The sequence below is a fragment of the Myotis yumanensis genome, unplaced genomic scaffold, assembly GCF_028538775.1.
Source record: "Myotis yumanensis isolate MYYU_CA2020_CCGP unplaced genomic scaffold, mMyoYum1.0.hap1 SCAF_16, whole genome shotgun sequence".
Taxonomy (NCBI): Eukaryota; Metazoa; Chordata; class Mammalia; order Chiroptera; family Vespertilionidae; genus Myotis; species Myotis yumanensis.
Window position 1 is genome coordinate 52,108,477 of NW_027223767.1, and position 16,897 is coordinate 52,125,373.

A 16,897-nucleotide genomic window follows, 5' to 3' on the forward strand; every position below is an offset into this window, starting at 1 on the left:
CGGCGCACCCCGTCCCCGCCCCCGCCCCCACCCGAGCGCGGTCCCCCGGCCGCGCCCAGGGATTCCCGCGCGAGGGGTCCGGCCAGCCCAGCCCCGTCCCGGCGCCCGCGCGGACCCCGGCCGCGGGCACGAGGCCGAGCTCGCCGCGAACAATGCGCGCCCCGCCCACGCCCCGCCCGCGCGCGCTCATTGGCCGGCGCCGGATTGGCCGGACCGCGGGGCGGGGCGGGGCGCGGCGCCGTGGGGGGCGCGGCGGCGCTGCGCGTGCGCGGGGCGGGCCCTGCGCGGGCGGGGGCGGTGCTTTGTGTGCGGCGGCGGGCGCGCGGCGGAGCGGCGGTGCGGGAGCGGCGGGCGCCGCGGAGGGGGACGCGGGCGCGGCAGCATGGAGGAGCTGAGCAGCGTGGGCGAGCAGGTCTTCGCCGCCGAGTGCATCCTGAGCAAGCGGCTCCGCAAGGTGCGTGCGGCCCGGCCGGCCCTGCTCGGCCCGCGCCCCCCGCCCGCGCGCCCGCCGCCCGCTCACGCGCCCCTTTCTCCCTACAGGGCAAGCTGGAGTACCTGGTCAAGTGGCGCGGCTGGTCCTCCAAGTGAGTCCCCCACCACGCGAGGCCGCCTTCCCGCCCGGGCCCCTCGGCCCCGGGGAGAGGGAGGACCCTCGGCGCCACGGAGTTGGCGGGAGGGGGGGGGAGGGTCTGCGCGCAGCGCGGGAAGTTCGCGGGGTCCCGCGGGCTCCTCCAGCCGGCGGGGCGGGGGCGCCCCGGCTGCAAGGGGGAGCCCTTTGTTTACAAACCCGGGGAGTGCGGGGCTGGCGGCTTCCCCTCGGGCCCCCCCTCGGGTCGCGGCCCAGCCCCGCTCCCTGCGCCCCCGGCCGCCGCTTCCTGCGCCGCGCGGGCCTCCGCGCCCATTTGTTGCTCGCGCCCCCTGCCCGCCTCCCCTCCCTGTGGACGCGAGCCCCCCTCCTCCGGTCCGTGTTCCCCGCTGTAACCTGAGCTGTCTATTGATGGATGTAGGGCTGCCTTCTTTTTTTTTTATGGGAGGGAGGGACGCGGCGCTCCCGGAGGGGGCTCTGTTTACCGTCGCTCGCGCAGACCTATCTCCCCTTTATTCCCGGGCGGACCCCACGTTTCTTGGCTTTCCCCTCCCGGTGCCTGCCCCGCGCTTGCTTGGGCGCCAGCCACGTTGTTTTCAATCTTTGGGCTGCGCTTCTGTGCCCCTCGGCCTCCCCTCCCGCCTCTGGACAGCCTTCCCTTCCCGCTCGGGCTCCGGGCCAGGGTTTGGGGCTCCCTCCGCCGCTTTCCCTTTCACCAGGATTTGTTTTCCTCCCAGTGGGGAAACCAGCCCTCTTGAGGCGGGAGCTCATGGGGGGGGCGGGGGGATTGAAGTAGCAGTTTCCCCTGGAGTTGAAAGGTAAGGCACTGGCCTCCGAACCCGTTTCCAGGCGCTCACCCTGGACACGAGCGGGGCCTTTCTTGGGGTCGGTCTTCCGGGACTGGGGGCCGCAGGGATCGGCTGCCTTCTCAAGTGGCTGCTGTTTACCACGACCTGCTCTTTGCTTTTCCAGACACAACAGCTGGGAGCCGGAGGAGAACATCCTGGACCCGCGGCTGCTGCTGGCCTTCCAGAAGAAGTGAGGAGGGAGCGGGGTGGGGAGGGGGCGCTGCGGGGAACGCAGGGGGCGGGGCCTGCCACAGGCATGGGGGCGTTGCTGGCTGCCCAGGGGTCCCCCAGCTGCTGTCAGGGCTCCCTGCTGCCATCCCCAGGGCTGTCTGTAAAGGTGGAGCAAACTTTGAGGCCCTGTAGGAGCCGTCCGCGGGCCAGGGCTGTGTCTACACCTCAGGGCCCGGCCCGAGTCAGGGCTGCTGAGAGCCAGGTTTGCCTAAAGGAACCGTCTGGATTCCTTCACCAAAAGTCCTGCCTTTCCTGTTGAGTGATTTGCAAACAGGGCTGATGACAGCTAGGAGGCAACAATACAGGCCCGGCCTCCCTACCCTGCGCGAGGTGCCACTGAGCAGGAGAGGCCCAGAGAGGGAGCGGAGTGCTGAGCACCGAAGGGGCCTGCAGAACACACTGTACCGGGCGAGTGGTACCCAGCAGCACGTGCACGCAGCAGCCCCCGGCCAGTCTGGGCTGAATCTGCTTCTGTAATTCTAGGTGCCGTTTCTATGTTTAGGTAGGAGCCTTGTTAGAGAGAGGCCTTGAGATGCTCGAGGGAAGGGGTGGTGAGAGGCAGGCGTTGGACAGGCCACCCCAACCGGCAGGAGAGTCCAGAGGTGCTGTCGGGAGCACGCTTGACGGGGAAGGTGTGGGCGCTGGGCAGGCGAGTGCCTGTCTGTCGATGGAGGCAGATCCGTTAGCTGCTCAACGGCTGTCCCTGCTGGGGTCCAGCAGAAGGCTTGGGGCTTCTCCGAGGGGCTGTGATGGTGCCGTGAGAGAAAAGCTGGCCTGCGGGGGGGAGGCGGGCGGGGGTGACAGGTGAGCGGAGGCTTGCCCTCCTGCCTTTGGGAGGCCATAGCTCAGGTCCCAGAGCCGTGAGGGGGTGCCCACACTGACCAGAGAGCCTTCGGTCCTGGCTGAGCTCCTTATGGTTCAGCAGAAGGAACGGGGTCGGCGGGCAGGATACCGAGATGGGGCTGCCGGACCCTGAGAGGCCAGAGAGGTAAAGCCGGTGGTCTGGGTCACATCCTGGGACGGTGGGTGCTCTTTCTCCCGGAAGTGGGTGGAAGGTCCCGCCGGAGGCCGGGAGCTAGCGGTTCCGTAGGAGACGGTCGGGCTGCCTCGGAGAGCCCGCTGCGGCGGGTGGTGCTCACTGGACCCGGTAAGGGTCACCTGCCAGGCCCCAGGGAGATGCCGTCGGCCCGTTTTAATCATCAGGAAACCCCTCCAGATAGATCCTCCTCCCCGGGGATGGGCAGTAGCCTGAAACACAGGGGCTCGGAGGCATCTCTTGTCGCCGTGGCTGAGTCGGGGCTGGTTGAGGGCGTCCTGGGGCTTCGAGCTCAGCCTCTGTGGGATCCAGGAACCGGGCGTCTTAGGAAGGGGAACAGGCGGGACTGCGCAGGGCACTGGCCTGGGGAGACGCGTGCGGAGCCGGCAGAGCTGTGAGTTCTCTGTGCTCCTCAGACCTGCAGGTTTTGTGCGGGTAGTTGGGGGGGGCGGGTGCTGGGGGCAGGTCCTCACTCGGCCTGGACTCCGGTTTGAAATGAGGGGATTGGGCCATGTGACCACAACGACTCCTCGTGGCGTTCTAGAATTCTCCGGAAACATTCTGCCTGCAGAAAGGCCTGGGTCCGGGGTGCTGTAAGTGGAGTCGGAGAGACCAGAACTGTTCACGTGGCGGGTCCGCTTGGCTCTCTTCGACTTGTCTTTACCCGACGCCAGTGGAATGGGGGGCGGGGGTGTGCACACATCACGGGCGCTGCAGAGGGCTGGGCTGGAGTGGACGGGGTTTGGGGCCATGGGGTTCCGTGTGCGGGCGGTTCTGTGACCCCGATGGTGATTCTCTTCAGGGAACAGGAGAAGGAGGTGCAGAACCGGAAGAAAGGCAAGCGGCCCCGGGGCAGGCCGCGGAAGCTGGCGGTGATGTCCTGCGGCCGGCACTCCAAGCTCAAGGTGGGTGGCGGGGCCTGCTCTGGCTGCTCACCTCGGGCGCTGGGGTGGCGCGCAGGTGCGGGCGGGAGGGCTGAGGGCTTTGGGGAGGGAGTCCCTGGCCTCCCGCCGCCTCCTTGCTGCCTCCAGGCCTCTGCGTGCAGGCTCCTGAGCTGAGGATATTTCTCCATTGGTTTCTATTTTTATTTCTTTATTTCCATTGATCTTTAGAGAAAGTGGAAGGGAGGAGGGGAGACAGAGAGAGACGCATCGATGGGTTGCCTCCTGCAGAGCCACGACCAGGCACAGGCCCTTGACCAGAATCGAACCCAGGGCCCTTCAGTCCTTAGGCCAACGCTCTGTCCACTGAGCCAGGCCCGCCGGCGCCATTTTCCTGCTTTTATTTCACTCCCCCCGCCCCCGTTTGCCTCTAGTGTGGAAGCGACAGGAGGTGCTGGCTTTAGCGTGGCCGAGACCCTGGGGGGGAGTGTGTGTTCTGGACCCAGGGACCAGGCCGCAAAGGGTGACACCTTCCCTGGATCTCTGCAGGAACCGGACACCACCTCCAAGTGCAAGTCCAGCAGCTCCTCCTCGTCCTCCACGTCCTCCTCCTCTTCCTCTGATGAAGAGGGGGACAGCGACCTGGACGCCAAGAGGGGCCCCCGCGGCCGGGAGACCCACCCAGTGCCACAGAAGAAGGCGCAGATCCTGGTGGCCAAGCCCGAGCTGAAGGACCCCATCCGGAAAAAGCGGGGCCGCAAGCCCCTGCCCCCGGAGCAGAAGGCGGCCCGGAGGCCCGTGAACCTGGCCAGGGTGCTGAAGACCGCCAGGAAGGACCTGGGGGCGCCGGCCAGCAAGCTGCCCCCTCCGCTCAGCGCCCCCGTGGCCGGCCTGGCGGCCCTGAAGGCCCACGCCAAGGAGGCCTGTGGCGGCCCCAGCAGCCTGGCCACCCCCGAGAGCCTGGCCAGCCTGATGAAGGGCATGGCCGGCAGCCCCAGCCGCGGTGGCATCAGCTGGCAGAGCTCCATCGTGCACTACATGAACCGCGTGAGCCAGAGCCAGGCCCAGGCCGCCAGCCGGCTGGCGCTCAAGGCCCAGGCCGCCGGCAAGTGTGGCCTCGGGCTGGACCTCAAGGTGAGGACGCAGAAGAGCGAGCTGGGGTTCAGTCCCCCAGGAAGCAAGCTCCCAAAGGCCCCCGGCAGTGGGGCGATGGAGCCGAAAGGGGGGTCCGGGGGGCCCCCGCACGCCCACAGTAGCAGCAAGGTGCCTGCCGGTGGCCTGGGCCCTCAGCCTGCACCCACCCAGGAGCTGAGCCTCCAGGTCTTGGACTTACAGAGCGTCAAGAATGGCATGCCGGGGGTGGGCATGGTCGCCCGCCATGCCACAGCCGCCAAGGGTGTCCCTGCCGCTGTGTCCGGCGCTGGGAAGGGGGCCGGGGCTGGCCCCGCCGGGGGCAACGGAGCCGGCATGCTGACCGACACCAGCAAGAGTGAGAAGCTGGCCTCCCGGGCTGCCGCTCTGCCCGCCCCTGCAGGGAAGAGGGACGGTGGCAAGGGCGGTGCGGCCCCCGGAGGGCAGGAGGGGCCTGGGGCCCTGGGTGACGCACGCAAAGCGGCCGCGCTGTCGGAGATGAGCACCGGCGAGGAGAACAGCAGCTCCGACTCGGACCCAGACTCGGCCTCGCCGCCCGGCGCCAAGCAGAACCTGTCCGTGTCCGTGCAGACCAGCCAGGACTGGAAGCCCACCCGCAGCCTCATCGAGCACGTCTTTGTCACCGACGTCACCGCCAACCTCATCACGGTCACCGTGAAGGAGTCCCCCACCAGCGTGGGCTTCTTCAACCTGCGGCACTACTGACACCCACCGTGGCCGCCGCCGCCTCCCCCGCCCGCTCCGGCCTCTGGTTTGGCTCCAGTAAGTGACCCACACCCCAGGCCACGCCAGGGCAGGCGGGAGGCCTCCTGGGCCCACCCCTGCCTGTGGCATCGGGCCGGGTCGTACCTCGATGCCTTGCTGGGGCCTGGCCGCCCCATTCCTACCTCGGCCTTTGCTTCCCTGTGGCCTCAGGAAGTCTGGGCACCCCCTGCAGCTCGAGCCAAATCTCGGAACTGCCCTCCTGGCTGTGGTGACGGCTCCCAGTTCCCAGGGGCACAGTGTTCAGGAGGGAACTTCTGGGCCAGCGTGGCTGTTCTGCCTGGTGGCACATGGCTGTGGGGGGCGGGGAGCAGGCCTGGAGGACCACACCAGGGCAGGCGGACTAAGATGGGGGGAGCCGTGGCCTTGCTGTCAGAACTCCCCCGCCCCCCCAACTGTGCCTGAGCTGTCCGAGGTGAGGGGACTTCATCTCCCTGTCGCTGTCCGCTCTCCTGACAGCTGAGGGCCGTGTGTGAGGTGGGGGAGGCAGGGACCCTAGAGAGGTTGCTTTGGTGCTGTCTAACCTGGGGCCGCTGTGCTGGGCAAGTCCCTGAGCTGTTGCACCTGGAGAGCCAGCCTCTGGGTTTAGGGGGCAGGAGGAGAGGGTGTCACTCCTGCTGCCTGCCTTCTGCCACCTGTGCCAGGGCCATGCAGTCCTCATCTCAGCCCCACAGACTGCCTGGGCCTGCTGGCTGTGCGGGGGCCGCCACCCCTGACAATCCCCCCCCTCTGGGGGCTCTGTGTCCTTCCCAGCGGAGAAGCTGTCTGCCTGCCTGTGCATTGGGGAAGTGGGACAAAATCAGAGTGGCCCTCCAGGCGGAGGCCCCGGGGAGCTGTCCTGGGCGTGGGAGAGGTGGGCCAGCTGGGGCGTCACCGGGTCTGTAATGCCAAAAAGGGAGGCTTTGGGGGACTCTGGTTTTTTTTTTTCCAGTGATTGGTTAAGTCAGCCAGCAGTGTGGGGCCCTGACTGCAGGAGAGCCGGGGCTCACACAGGCTGTTCCCCGGGGCGGGCCTGCTACACCTCCACCCCCTTCCCCACTCCCAGCCCCGCCCTCCGTGCCAAATAGGACACGGGGCTTTGTAGCCAAATCTGTTTGAACTGTGTGCCTTTGGGGACAGCCTGTGTCCAGGGCCCCACTGCGGGGTCTCCACAGGAGCTGGGGCTTGAACACGGCAGCCCCGCCGGCTGCTGCAGGAATGGTGCCCACCTTGGCAGCCGAGGGCGAGGAGTCCCTGACCACCAGGCTGAAACTGGAAAGTGGGCAGTAAAGGGAGAATGGCCACCTGCACGCCCAGGCGTGGGAGGAAGGGGTCCCAGCATATACTGGGCCTCTGGCTCCGGCCTCCCCTGCTGTCCCCTGGGTGTGATCAGAGGGGTTCCTCCCCCACAGAGGAGCTGACAGCCGCCCCCGCCCCGAGCCTGTGGGCGGCCTGCAGCCCCAGCAGCCAGGTCTCGAGACCCAGCGAATGCGGTGCCTTTCTGTTCACCAGCTATTTTCAATCCCAAAGTTTGAACCTGCAAACACCTTGCTCCCGGCCACCTTGCCTTGCTGTGTGGTGTGTGTGTTTCCTCGGTGCCGTGACTCCGAGCGGTGTGTGTGTGAGTGGGCGCAGGTGTGACCGCCTTTGCTGGAGCCGGCCCAGGTGCTCTGAGCTGGGCGCCATGTTTACCAATTAATAAAAGTCGTCCTGTTTTATTTGCTGCTATGTGTGTGTGCGCGTGTGGGTGTATCTAGGCATCGGTCACATGTCCAGCGTGAGATTTCCTCGATCCGCGGGGGCTCCTGCCGCGCAGAAAGCACAGTGCGCATGGAATGGGTGTCCGGTCCGGTCCTGTCTTTGCTTCTGTGACTGGGTGGGAAGAAGTAACCGGCCTGCCCTCCTCTTGGGGGGAGGGGGGGTTGGCATATTTTTATACATATATTTTTGGTACCAAAAAGAGTGCTCCTTGTTTTGGTTACACTCAGAATTCTGACCTGACTTTCAGAGGGCCCTGGGCCTCGCTAGAGGTTTCATTGGGGGTAAACTTTGGGGAAAGACCAGTGCTGTGGGCCAGTGCCAATCATTGGCTTGATTTGTGTGTTTTTTAATTAAAAGAAGCCAAATTATTTGTGTGTACCACTTTTAGTTGCTTTACACTATGGCTGTTTGCTTTCTTAGAACAAAAGTGGGTATGTTACTTCCCTGGGAAACCTAAGGTCTTTGTTGGAACAGGACAGCAGCCCAGCCCCCAAATTCAAACAGGACCAACCAGTGAAAGGAAATGCCTCCCCCAGGAAGCCCACCAGGGTTTGGAGGATGGGGTGAGAGCCAGGGAAAGGTAGTGCCTAGATGGCCAAATTTTTGCTCACGTGCATCTAAAAATTCTGTGCATTTTGTAGTATTTTTGGGAAACTAACACTAGCAATAGGTTGCAGGGGTTTTTTTAGACGTTAATTTATTTTGCAGGGGAAAGACATTAGCAAATGTGTCAGACCTTTGCCTTTTCACTTAGTATATCAATAAAAATTTTTTTTTTACTCATCAGCCTGTTGTGTGTCATGAGTAGTGCCTGGAAACACCAGTGTCTTTACTTTCCCTTGAGGCAAAATCCTCCAACATGACAGAATAGAAGGAGGGGGCTCTGGGGGAGGCGTGGCCACCTTTCTGGGGTGCAGAAAAGGATTTTTTTTCCTAAGCAAAGGTGTGGGGTCGATTATAGAAGTGAGTCCCTATACCAGCGTTTCACAAAGAGCGGTTTGGCATCCCAGGGGACATGGGGCACAACTGGGGGGCCAGGGGTGAGTGTTGCCACTGGCATCCAGCGCTAGAGGCCCAGGTGCTGTGATACTTCGTGAACCCACTTTGAGACATCGCCCAGAAACTGGTACTTTAGGTTGAAACAGCCCGGCTCCTCCCCTCCCCCCAGCATCCAGAGATGCTGCCATGGGAAGCCGCTCAAGCCCTCGAACCCACCACATGTGGTAACACTTTAAAAGGACACAACAATAAAATTCCGGGGGAGTTGCTGCAAAGCCCGCCAAGCTCTGCCTGAGCGGCTGCTGCGAGGCCTGACCCAGGCCCACGACAGATGACATGCTTCCTAAAGGGCCTTCCCTGGTCCCTTCACGTCTGCAGCACCTTCGGCATGAATTTATTCATATATTTCCGCCTCCGGGCAGAACTAGCGCCCTTTGAAGCGAAGAGGAGCTGGGCCTGCCTGTCTTGGGGCAAAGGCCTGGATGCCTTCGTTCAGGAGGTTCCCACTGCAGCTGGAAGTGCAACCCCACCCTGCGAATTTGAAATCAGATTCCGCGCAGGAGGCTGCCGGCTTGTTCTCTTGTTTCGCCTTCAGAGGCTGGAGCAGGTTCGTGTTGGGGAGAGTGGGCTGGGACCACCCTCGTCCTGGGGTGTTGAGAGCTGGGGTGGCTGGGAAGGAGCAAACTGGCAGTGGGAGCCGGTGCCACACACACACACACACACACACACACGCACCCCGGTTTCGAGCCAGGCTTTCCTGGGAGTAATTTATACGGAGCCTCGGACAGATGGGTGCGGGCCAAGGTGCACACCGGCCTTTGTTACTTTTATGCGCTGCTGAGTTTGCGGCCTAATCCACCGCCTTCCCAGAAGAATGGGCACGGTCGCCAAGGGGTCCGACCCGGCCTGAGGGCTGGGCCCGGAGCCCCCAGGTCCGAAGGCGCCTGGCATGATCCGCACATCCAGGCCCCCAGACGGGGATCCGGCGGCTGGACACGGCGTTCCCTCCACCCTCCCGCTCGGAGCCCTGGCTGCAGAGGGGGCACGCACGGTGCCCACTTGGGTGGGGCAGAGGAGGCCGGCCCTGCTCCCTTCGCGACCCAGAGAGGCAAGGGCCGCCCGGGGAGAAGGGCTACGGCCATCGCCTCTAGAGGGCGCGCGCGTCCTGCCAAGTGCCGGCCGCGGGCGCTTCGGGCGCGCGGGGAAGTTCCCGGCTCCCGGCTCCGAGCTACCCGCGGGAACCGAACTGCACGACCCGCGCCCCGACGGCCCGAGCGGGCCCCAGCTGCCCCTGTTTTCGAATTCTCTGGAAGAGAACCCCGGGCACAGCCCACGGCCCCTCTCCCGGTGTCCAGGCCCCGAGGCTGGGCGCCGCTGTGGAGCACCGTCGAGCCCCGAGCATCTCCGTCGCGCGCCCCGGGCCCGTCCAAGGCCTCCTCTGGGCGGGGAACTTCTCAGTGAGAAGGAGAAACCGGGGTGCGAGCCTCCAACGTGCTGGGCAGGACTGTGGGCCGCGGGGTCTTCCTTTGCACAGCACAGGGCCTCGATGGGGATCCTAGACAAACGGAAAAGCCATAAACATCCCAGTTCCGCCGGTGTGGGCCCGGCCGGCTCCGCGCTGGTGGCGGCTGCCCGAGCCGACCCTGCCCTCGGGGCGCAGAGGCGCGTCGGGTGGGACGGGAGGTGGCACCGCGGCCGGGGCCTCCACACCCGGGCGCTTTCCTGGAGAGTCTGCCCAGCGAACGAAACCCGAGTGAGGAGCTCCCGGTCCAAGCGAAGGTCGATGGCGGCCAACCAGCCGGGGAACGGGGCCGAGGGGCGCCCACTGCGCCGCCCCAGCACCCGGGAGCCACGCGGGAGGGAGTGTGGCGGAGCAGCAGGGCCGTGGCTTGGGGGTGACCGCCCGCTGCGCCCTTCGCGGAGCCCTCCACTCCCGCCCCCTGACTACCCCGGCAGCGCGGCCCGCACAGCCGAAGGGCACTCGGCGCTCCGTGACCCGCAGCCCCAGCCCGCCGCTCCCTCCCTCCCTCCCGTCCTCCCACGCAGGTCACAGGACTGGGGGCGGAGGCAAGGAGAGCGCCCCGACTTGTTGGCGGAGAGAAGGAGATAAGAGGAGACACGCCCCTCCCTTCGCGCTGGGCCAGGGCTCCTGGATCCGCGCTTGTTCTCGGGGCGCCGTCTGCGGGGCTCAGGGTGGATGGGTTCCATGAGACGCCCACTTTGGGGATCCTGAGAGCGGCTGTCCTGTGCGGGTTTCACGACCCCGCCCCCACTGCGGCCAGGAAGGCCCGGAACCCCCACCCCCACCCTGAGACCTGGTCCCTCCCGATTCCGCCCCGCAAGAAGGCCGGGACAGAGGGAGAGGCTGTGGGGGCTCGCGGGGAGCGCGAGGCAGCTCCGGGTTCACTAATCACATCAGTTCGCCCTGCGCCGCTTGGAGCAGCCAGTTGCCTAGCAATACCCGCGAATTCAATTCCTCAATCAATAGGCGAGAGGCCTGCATTTCGGGGAGAGCAGTCGAGGCTGGGAGGATGGGGGGCGGGTCCCACGACTGGACTGGGAGCAGGCGGGAGCGCCCCGGAGCGCGGCGGCAAGGAACTCCGGCCTGGGGGGGACCGGCAACATGGGGCCTGGGGGTGGAGCTCGGTGGGGGAGACCCGACACAGGAAGGGGGACGCAGAGGTCGCGCCCACCCTCCCGGGGTCCCCGAGTTCTGCTGGGTCCCAGAGCAATGCACTAGGTAGGCGAGGGAAGCCGAGACCTCCTCCCTCCCACTCCCTCCCAAGCCCTCCTCTCTCCCCTCCTAGTTGGAGTTCCCCCAGTTGGGGAAGGGCCTTTGGGGGTGGGATCCCCCTGGGCTGCTGGGGGCGAGAGTGGGGGGGGGGGTAGTATTGAGAGAGGAGGGGAGGGGGTCCCCTGTCCGTCTGCTCCAGTGGGTGGGGGAGGGGAGAGAAGGAATAAGACGGAGACATCTCTATTTACAAAGTATATATTTAAACACGTAAAAAGCCGTATTGGATACAGACAGACATTCACGACCGCAGAAGGTAAGTACCGAAGCCTCACTGTTGAGCTGAGGCGGAGATCGATGCAAGATTTGCACGAACCTTAGAATTAAATAAACCCGACCCGCGCAGTCCCAGCGGTTGCTGGCCACCAGCCACAGCCCTGCCCGCCTACCCGGTGCCCAGGTCAGCGAGCGGAGGAGACGCACGGCCAGGGACAGACGGACGGACAAAGGCGCGGGGGCAGAGCCAGGCTAGCCCGGGGAGGTGGAGGAAGGAGCACAGGCGGCCGGAAGGGAGGGAGGAGGAGGGAGGGCGGACAGGCGGCAGCCAGGTAAAGACACGTGTCCCCGAGTTACTGTCCACTCGGGTCCAGGCAGGTCCCTTCAATGAAGTCTCATCTGAAAATAGCGTCGACATTTCCATAGATACACTCAGTCAACGGCGCTTCTCATACAAAGTCTAAAATACCAGTTTACAAATGTGAGCAGATAAAAATCCCCATCCGAGGGGCTTCTTTATAGGCGCAATTTAATATTCAAAAACAAACAAAGTCATGTAATACACTGTTTCACTCTTCTTTCACCCCCTCTCTCTCAAGGCAAGAAAGTCTGGAGGAGAGAGAGGCTGAGGCGCAGGGGGTGGGAACACCCCGGTGCGGAGGGCCACGAGGCTGGGTGCCCGCCCTGTCCCCCCAGTGAGAAGCTCCCCCTCGCCCCGCTCCCCGCCTCGCTCGCCCCGAGTCTGTGCTTCCTCCAGCGCGCCCCCCCCCCCGCCCCTTCCTCCAGGAGCGCTGAAAAGTTGGGTCTCCGCTGGCCCTTTAAGGGCGGGGAGGCCGCAGGATCAGTCTTCGGAGGGAGAAAGGGGGCAGATTTGTGCTTTTGAGTCGAGTAGGGCTCGCGTTCTGCGTCCCGGGAGCGCAGCGTGGTCAGGAGCCGCCGGGGCGGGGGCGTCGGGGACCTGCCGCCACGCACGGCCTCCCCCGCCGCGGCCGTCTCCTCCCCAACTCCCGCTCCTCCCTCCCCTTTGGCGGAGTTTGAATGTGGAGTTCAAATAGAGAACGCCGCGCATCGAAAAGGACTATAAATTATAGCTTTTGCTTTTAAGAAGGCGGGGAGGGAAAAGCAAAAGTTCTGATGCGCATTCTTGGATGGAAACCTCGCCTCGCCCCTCCTCCCCTGGCCCCGCCGCCGGAGCCGCCGGGGTGGGAGTCCTGCCCGGCGCCCAGCCAGGGCCCAGACCCGCCACCGCACCCGCAGCCAGGCCAAGGCCAAGGCCAAGGCCGGGGCCGGGGCGCGAAGCCCCGCTCCAGCCGCGCCTCCCTCCGTGGGTCCGCCGGGTGGGCCCGTCTGGCCGTGCGTCTGTCGGTCCCGGGCTGGCGGCCCGCCCTCCGCGAGGGAGGCGAGTCCAACTCTTCCAGGGAACTGGGGGGCCCGGCTCTGCTCCCGAGACGCTAGCAGACGCGAAAGGAAAAGTCCAACCCCAAACCCTATTCTGGTGAAACCGTCTCCAGCTCTGGGCACTGCCGCGCCATCCTCCCCGCTCCTCCTGGCATTTCGGGAATGTAAACAGATTCGCTGGGTTTCTGTTCTCTGTGGAGTAAGGAAAGGGAGGGAGGGAACTGGGCAGTTTTATCCGCATGACACACACATACACATGATCCGATCTGCGTAACACACACATCCCCCGTAAAGTGCATTTCCTGGTGTGGTCCTGGGGGGAAGTCAGCGGCTCCCCACCCACCCGCGACTTTTCACCTTCAAAATCACCCATGAGAAAAGTGATTCAAGTTAATACTCCGCCCCCCCACCCCAGACTTCTTAATCTAAAAAAAAAAAAAAAAAAAATTGGAAACACAGACTGACCCCACCCCCTATTTTCTGATTGGGGAGCCAATCTTTTGCTGGCCTGGCTGGCCAATGGGGAGAGAGAACAAATCTGGGCCCTGCCTTGGTTGGAGGGGGCTGCCATGGGGCTGTGGGAAAAGGGAGGGGGGGGGAGGGCCAGCTGAGTCCCTCCAGACACCACCAGAGGCCCAGTATCCAGGTCCCCAACCTCCCTAGTCCCCTGGGGAGCTGAGGGGCCCCTCCTGCCCCATGGCAGCCCCTCTGCCCCAGCTAACCCACACTGAGTCTGTCTCTCTCTCCTTGTTAAATAAAACAACTTCGAGAGTTGAAATATATATATTTAGATATTTTTTTCTTAAATAACATATTTACATCTAATAGAAAATATAACTCTAGAAATAATCTTCCAACCAAAACTGATAGGGAGGAAGGAGGAATGAAGGGGTGGGCTGTGTGAAGTTGGGGTGGGGGGGGAGCCCAAAGGCTGCCTCCCACCCAGAAATAAAAAGCATCATTTATGCCAAGTTTGCGCTCTCACTCTCTCTCCTGCTCTCTTATCCTGGGATCACCCACCCAGCAATTCATCTTTTCTCTTTAAAAAAGCCTTGGTCCGTGTTACTTTCCTTAATGGTGACGGTCAAAAAGTTTGAGGTCACGTCGGTGACAACCACCTTCTCCAGGTTGGTCAGAGAAGGACTCCAGGACTCTTCCTCGGGGTCCCCCAGAATTCTGGCCACTGGGATCCTGGCGATGAGAGAGGGCCTGCCCCCCTGAGCCCCCATGTCCCGATACAAGCCTCCCACAGAGCCGGGGGTGCCCGAGGCATGCCGGACCCGGGGGCCACCAGGGTCCAGGGCACTCTGGCCTTTGGCCTCCAGGAAAGCGGCCCTGTGCTTTATGACCCTGGCGGGAAAGGTGTCCATGGCCAGTTTGCCTGTGGCCTCGGCAGGGCCGGGGCTGGCCACCCCGCACTGGGCCAGGTCGGAGTCCTGCCTCCGGGCCAGCTGGATCACGCTGTGGCCGGCGGGGAACTTTCCGGCCCCAGAGGAGGCATCCTCCAGCTTCCTGTTCTTGAGGTAATCTCCCAGGCCATCGCTGGCTTCTCCCAAGGGCCTCTGCGCGGGGTCCAGCAGCTCCTTCCGGGGCTTGGGGCCTCTCTTCTTGGAGCTGTCCCCTGGCGAGCTGGGCTTGTCATCCACGCGGCTGGCGCCCCGATCACGCTCACGATCCCTCTCACGTTCCCTCTCCCTCTCTCGATCCCGGTCCCTGTGGTCCCTGTCACGGTCCCGAGGGGGCTCCACGCGGCAGGTACTGCTGGTGCTGCTGCTGCTCCCGGGCGGGGACAGGCCCATGTTCCGAAGACCCTCCCGGGCACGGGAAGTAGAAGCCAGGTCCTGGGGTGAGCGGCCAGGGTAAGGGATCCGGAGGCCCCGTGCAGAGTCGCTTCGGAACTCATAAGTTTTGGCCTTTGCCTTGGCCTGGGCCTACCGAGAAAGGCGGTGTCAACAGTGGAGCAGGGCCCTGCCCACCCACCTCCCCAGCACCCCTCTCCCAGACAGACTCTGGGTTTCCCCCTCAGATGCCTCGGAATTTCTGTATGGGTGGGGGTGGGGCTTAGGGGAGGCAGTCTAGGGGGAAGGGTAGGGAGTCATCTGGGATCAGCCATTCGCCGCAAGCACACCTCTTGTATTTTACTATCTCTCTATTTGGGATGGCTGGGGGGCAGGAATTCTAGGGTGGCTAAGGCCCTCCCCCGCAAGACACCCCTTGGCACAGCCACTGACCTGGTCCACGGCCTGTCTGGGGATTCCCTCCTAGATTACAAATAGACAAAGTGTGTGGGCACCCCATTGGTTCACCAGCCCGCAGGGTCAGCATCGCTGTCCACCACTGGACAAGGCCGTCCTACCTTGAGGAGGAAGGTTTTGGGTTTGGGTCCTCGCTTTTTGGGGCCATAGAGCTCCATCTCTCGTTCCCTGGAGAAAGGAGGTGGGAAAGGCGTGTGTGAGTAAGGAGACAGCATGGGACTCCGGTCCAGGCTGGAGAGTAGCCGCCTCCTTGTTCCTAAGGGAGAAGAGGCTTGGACGGGCCTGTACCTTTCCTCAAAGGCTGCGAGCAGGCGAGCATCCAGGATGTTTTCTTCCGGCTCCCATGTGCTGTACCTGGAGGGAATCAGGAAGAAGGGGCGTCAGTCCCGGGGACAGGCAAAGAACAGCGGGTGTGTGTCTGTCTATAACTTTTCTCCTGGCATTGTATTGTATTTCGACATAAAGGGAAAAAAGAGGAAGAAAGAAACCTCCCGAATAACAGTCTGGGCTTGAGCACTGCATATAACCTACTTACTTCTGCGACCAGCCCTTCCATTTCACGAGGTATTCCATGCGTCCCTGTGGATGCAAAGGGGGAAATGTGTGTGTGCACGGGAGAAATGCATGACGAGGACACAAGAAATACATGCAAAAAAATGCATGCACCAAATGAATGCGTGAAATCCTGTCGCGAAAGGCAGGAGTCCACCGCATCGCCCCCTGCACGAAACGCTGCACAAAGTGCATGCACCGGCATTCACCCCCACCCCGCCCCCCACTCATGCAATCTGTGCATCGCTGCAAGTCTAAGGAAAGCGCTTGGGCTCAGAGCCGCCGCCGCCGCCGCCGCCGCCACGGCCGCGGCCGCTGCTGGGACCTGGGGGAAGGGAAGCTGGGCTGCAGCAGGGGGAGGGAACCTGGGCCGGGAGGGGAGGGCTCGCCGGCCTCGGCCCCAGGCCCAGGGGCACCTACTTTCCGTATGCGCCGTTTCAGTAGGGCTTCGGCCGCGAACACCCGCTCCCCAACCGCTGAAAGCTCCATGTTGACTCGCCGCTTCCCCCCTTGGCTGCTTCCAGGAGCAGAAAAGCAGCAGCCAGCGCACGACAGACCATAATACTCTCCCGCTGACGTCAGTTCTCCTCCCCCTCCTGCGCGCTCGCTCCCTCCCCGCCTCCCGCCTGCCCTCCGCTCCCCCCTCCCCGGCCGCCCAGCGCTTCCTCCCGCCCCACGTGTTGCTAACGACGTTGCTAAAGCCGAGCGGACTGGGGGGGGGGGGGCCCTGCTCCCCCGCGCGCTGATTGGGCGAGCGCCGGACCACGCCCCTCTCCCTTTCTGCCCGCGTTGCTACGTGACCCGCGTTCCAATCGCCAGGGGGCGGAGTCCGAGGCAACTCCAGGGACTGAGCGCAAGGGGGTGGGGGCCGCCGCCGGAAGTGACGTCGCGGGGAGGGCGGCCCGGCTGCTGTCAGTCTGCCGGGCTGGCTAGAGGGGCCGTCCGCCCTGTGTCTTCGCCTGGGCCCCTTCCCCCTCCGCTAAGAGGTCCCTCCGACGCGCCGGGTTCCCCACAGCTCTCGCTGGGACCCCCGCGGCCGTGTCAGCTAGGCCCCGCCCCCTCGGCAGACCCCCGCCCCGCCCCACCCCCACTGCCCAGGCTCGCGCCCTCCCCTCCCCCCGTCGCTCGCGCCGCACAATGCACAATGCACAGGTGCTGGGGCGCCCTGGGCCGCGCCCGGACCCCGGGAGCCGGCGACGCGCCCCTCGCCCGCTTCCCTCCCCGCCCCTCCCCGTGAGCGCACACCCGACCTTCGGTCTCCATAGCAACGGCCTCCCCCGCCGCCGCCAGCCCCATCCTGCTAACAAATCAATGTGCCTGTGTCTCCGTCTCCTGTCGCGCAGCCCTGCCCTCGGCCACCCTCCGGGCCCTGCGAGCCGGGCTGGGCTCCAGAGCTCGCCCCCAGCTCGGAAGCCGAATGCAGACCCAGGAGGGACCCACTCTTCCAGCC

The 16,897-nt window shown here is 64.4% G+C and overlaps 2 protein-coding genes across 3 annotated transcripts; one reads left to right on the forward strand and one right to left on the reverse strand.

Annotated features, from left to right (window-relative positions):
• Positions 1-334: 334 nt before the first annotated feature.
• CBX2 (chromobox 2) lies at positions 335-8,016 on the forward strand. Its single transcript, XM_070395609.1, has 5 exons — positions 335-454; positions 541-584; positions 1,559-1,624; positions 3,504-3,606; positions 4,132-8,016. Exons 1-5 carry the CDS (start codon positions 383-385, stop codon positions 5,437-5,439), a joined length of 1,593 nt encoding a protein of 530 aa, XP_070251710.1. The 5' UTR covers positions 335-382; the 3' UTR covers positions 5,440-8,016.
• A 5,388-nt stretch (positions 8,017-13,404) lies between these two features.
• On the reverse strand, positions 13,405-16,004 carry CBX8 (chromobox 8). 2 transcript variants are annotated; one of them, XM_070392921.1, is made up of 6 exons: positions 15,868-16,004; positions 15,431-15,474; positions 15,184-15,249; positions 14,997-15,063; positions 14,872-14,901; positions 13,405-14,571 (listed from the first exon to the last, which is right to left on the reverse strand). In XM_070392921.1, exons 1-6 carry the CDS (start codon positions 15,934-15,936, stop codon positions 13,669-13,671), a joined length of 1,179 nt encoding a protein of 392 aa, XP_070249022.1. In that variant the 5' UTR covers positions 15,937-16,004; the 3' UTR covers positions 13,405-13,668. The 2 variants fall into 2 exon arrangements, with proteins under 2 accessions (XP_070249022.1, XP_070249023.1); XM_070392922.1 differs by lacking the exon at positions 14,872-14,901.
• Between the last annotated feature and the right edge of the window lie 893 nt (positions 16,005-16,897).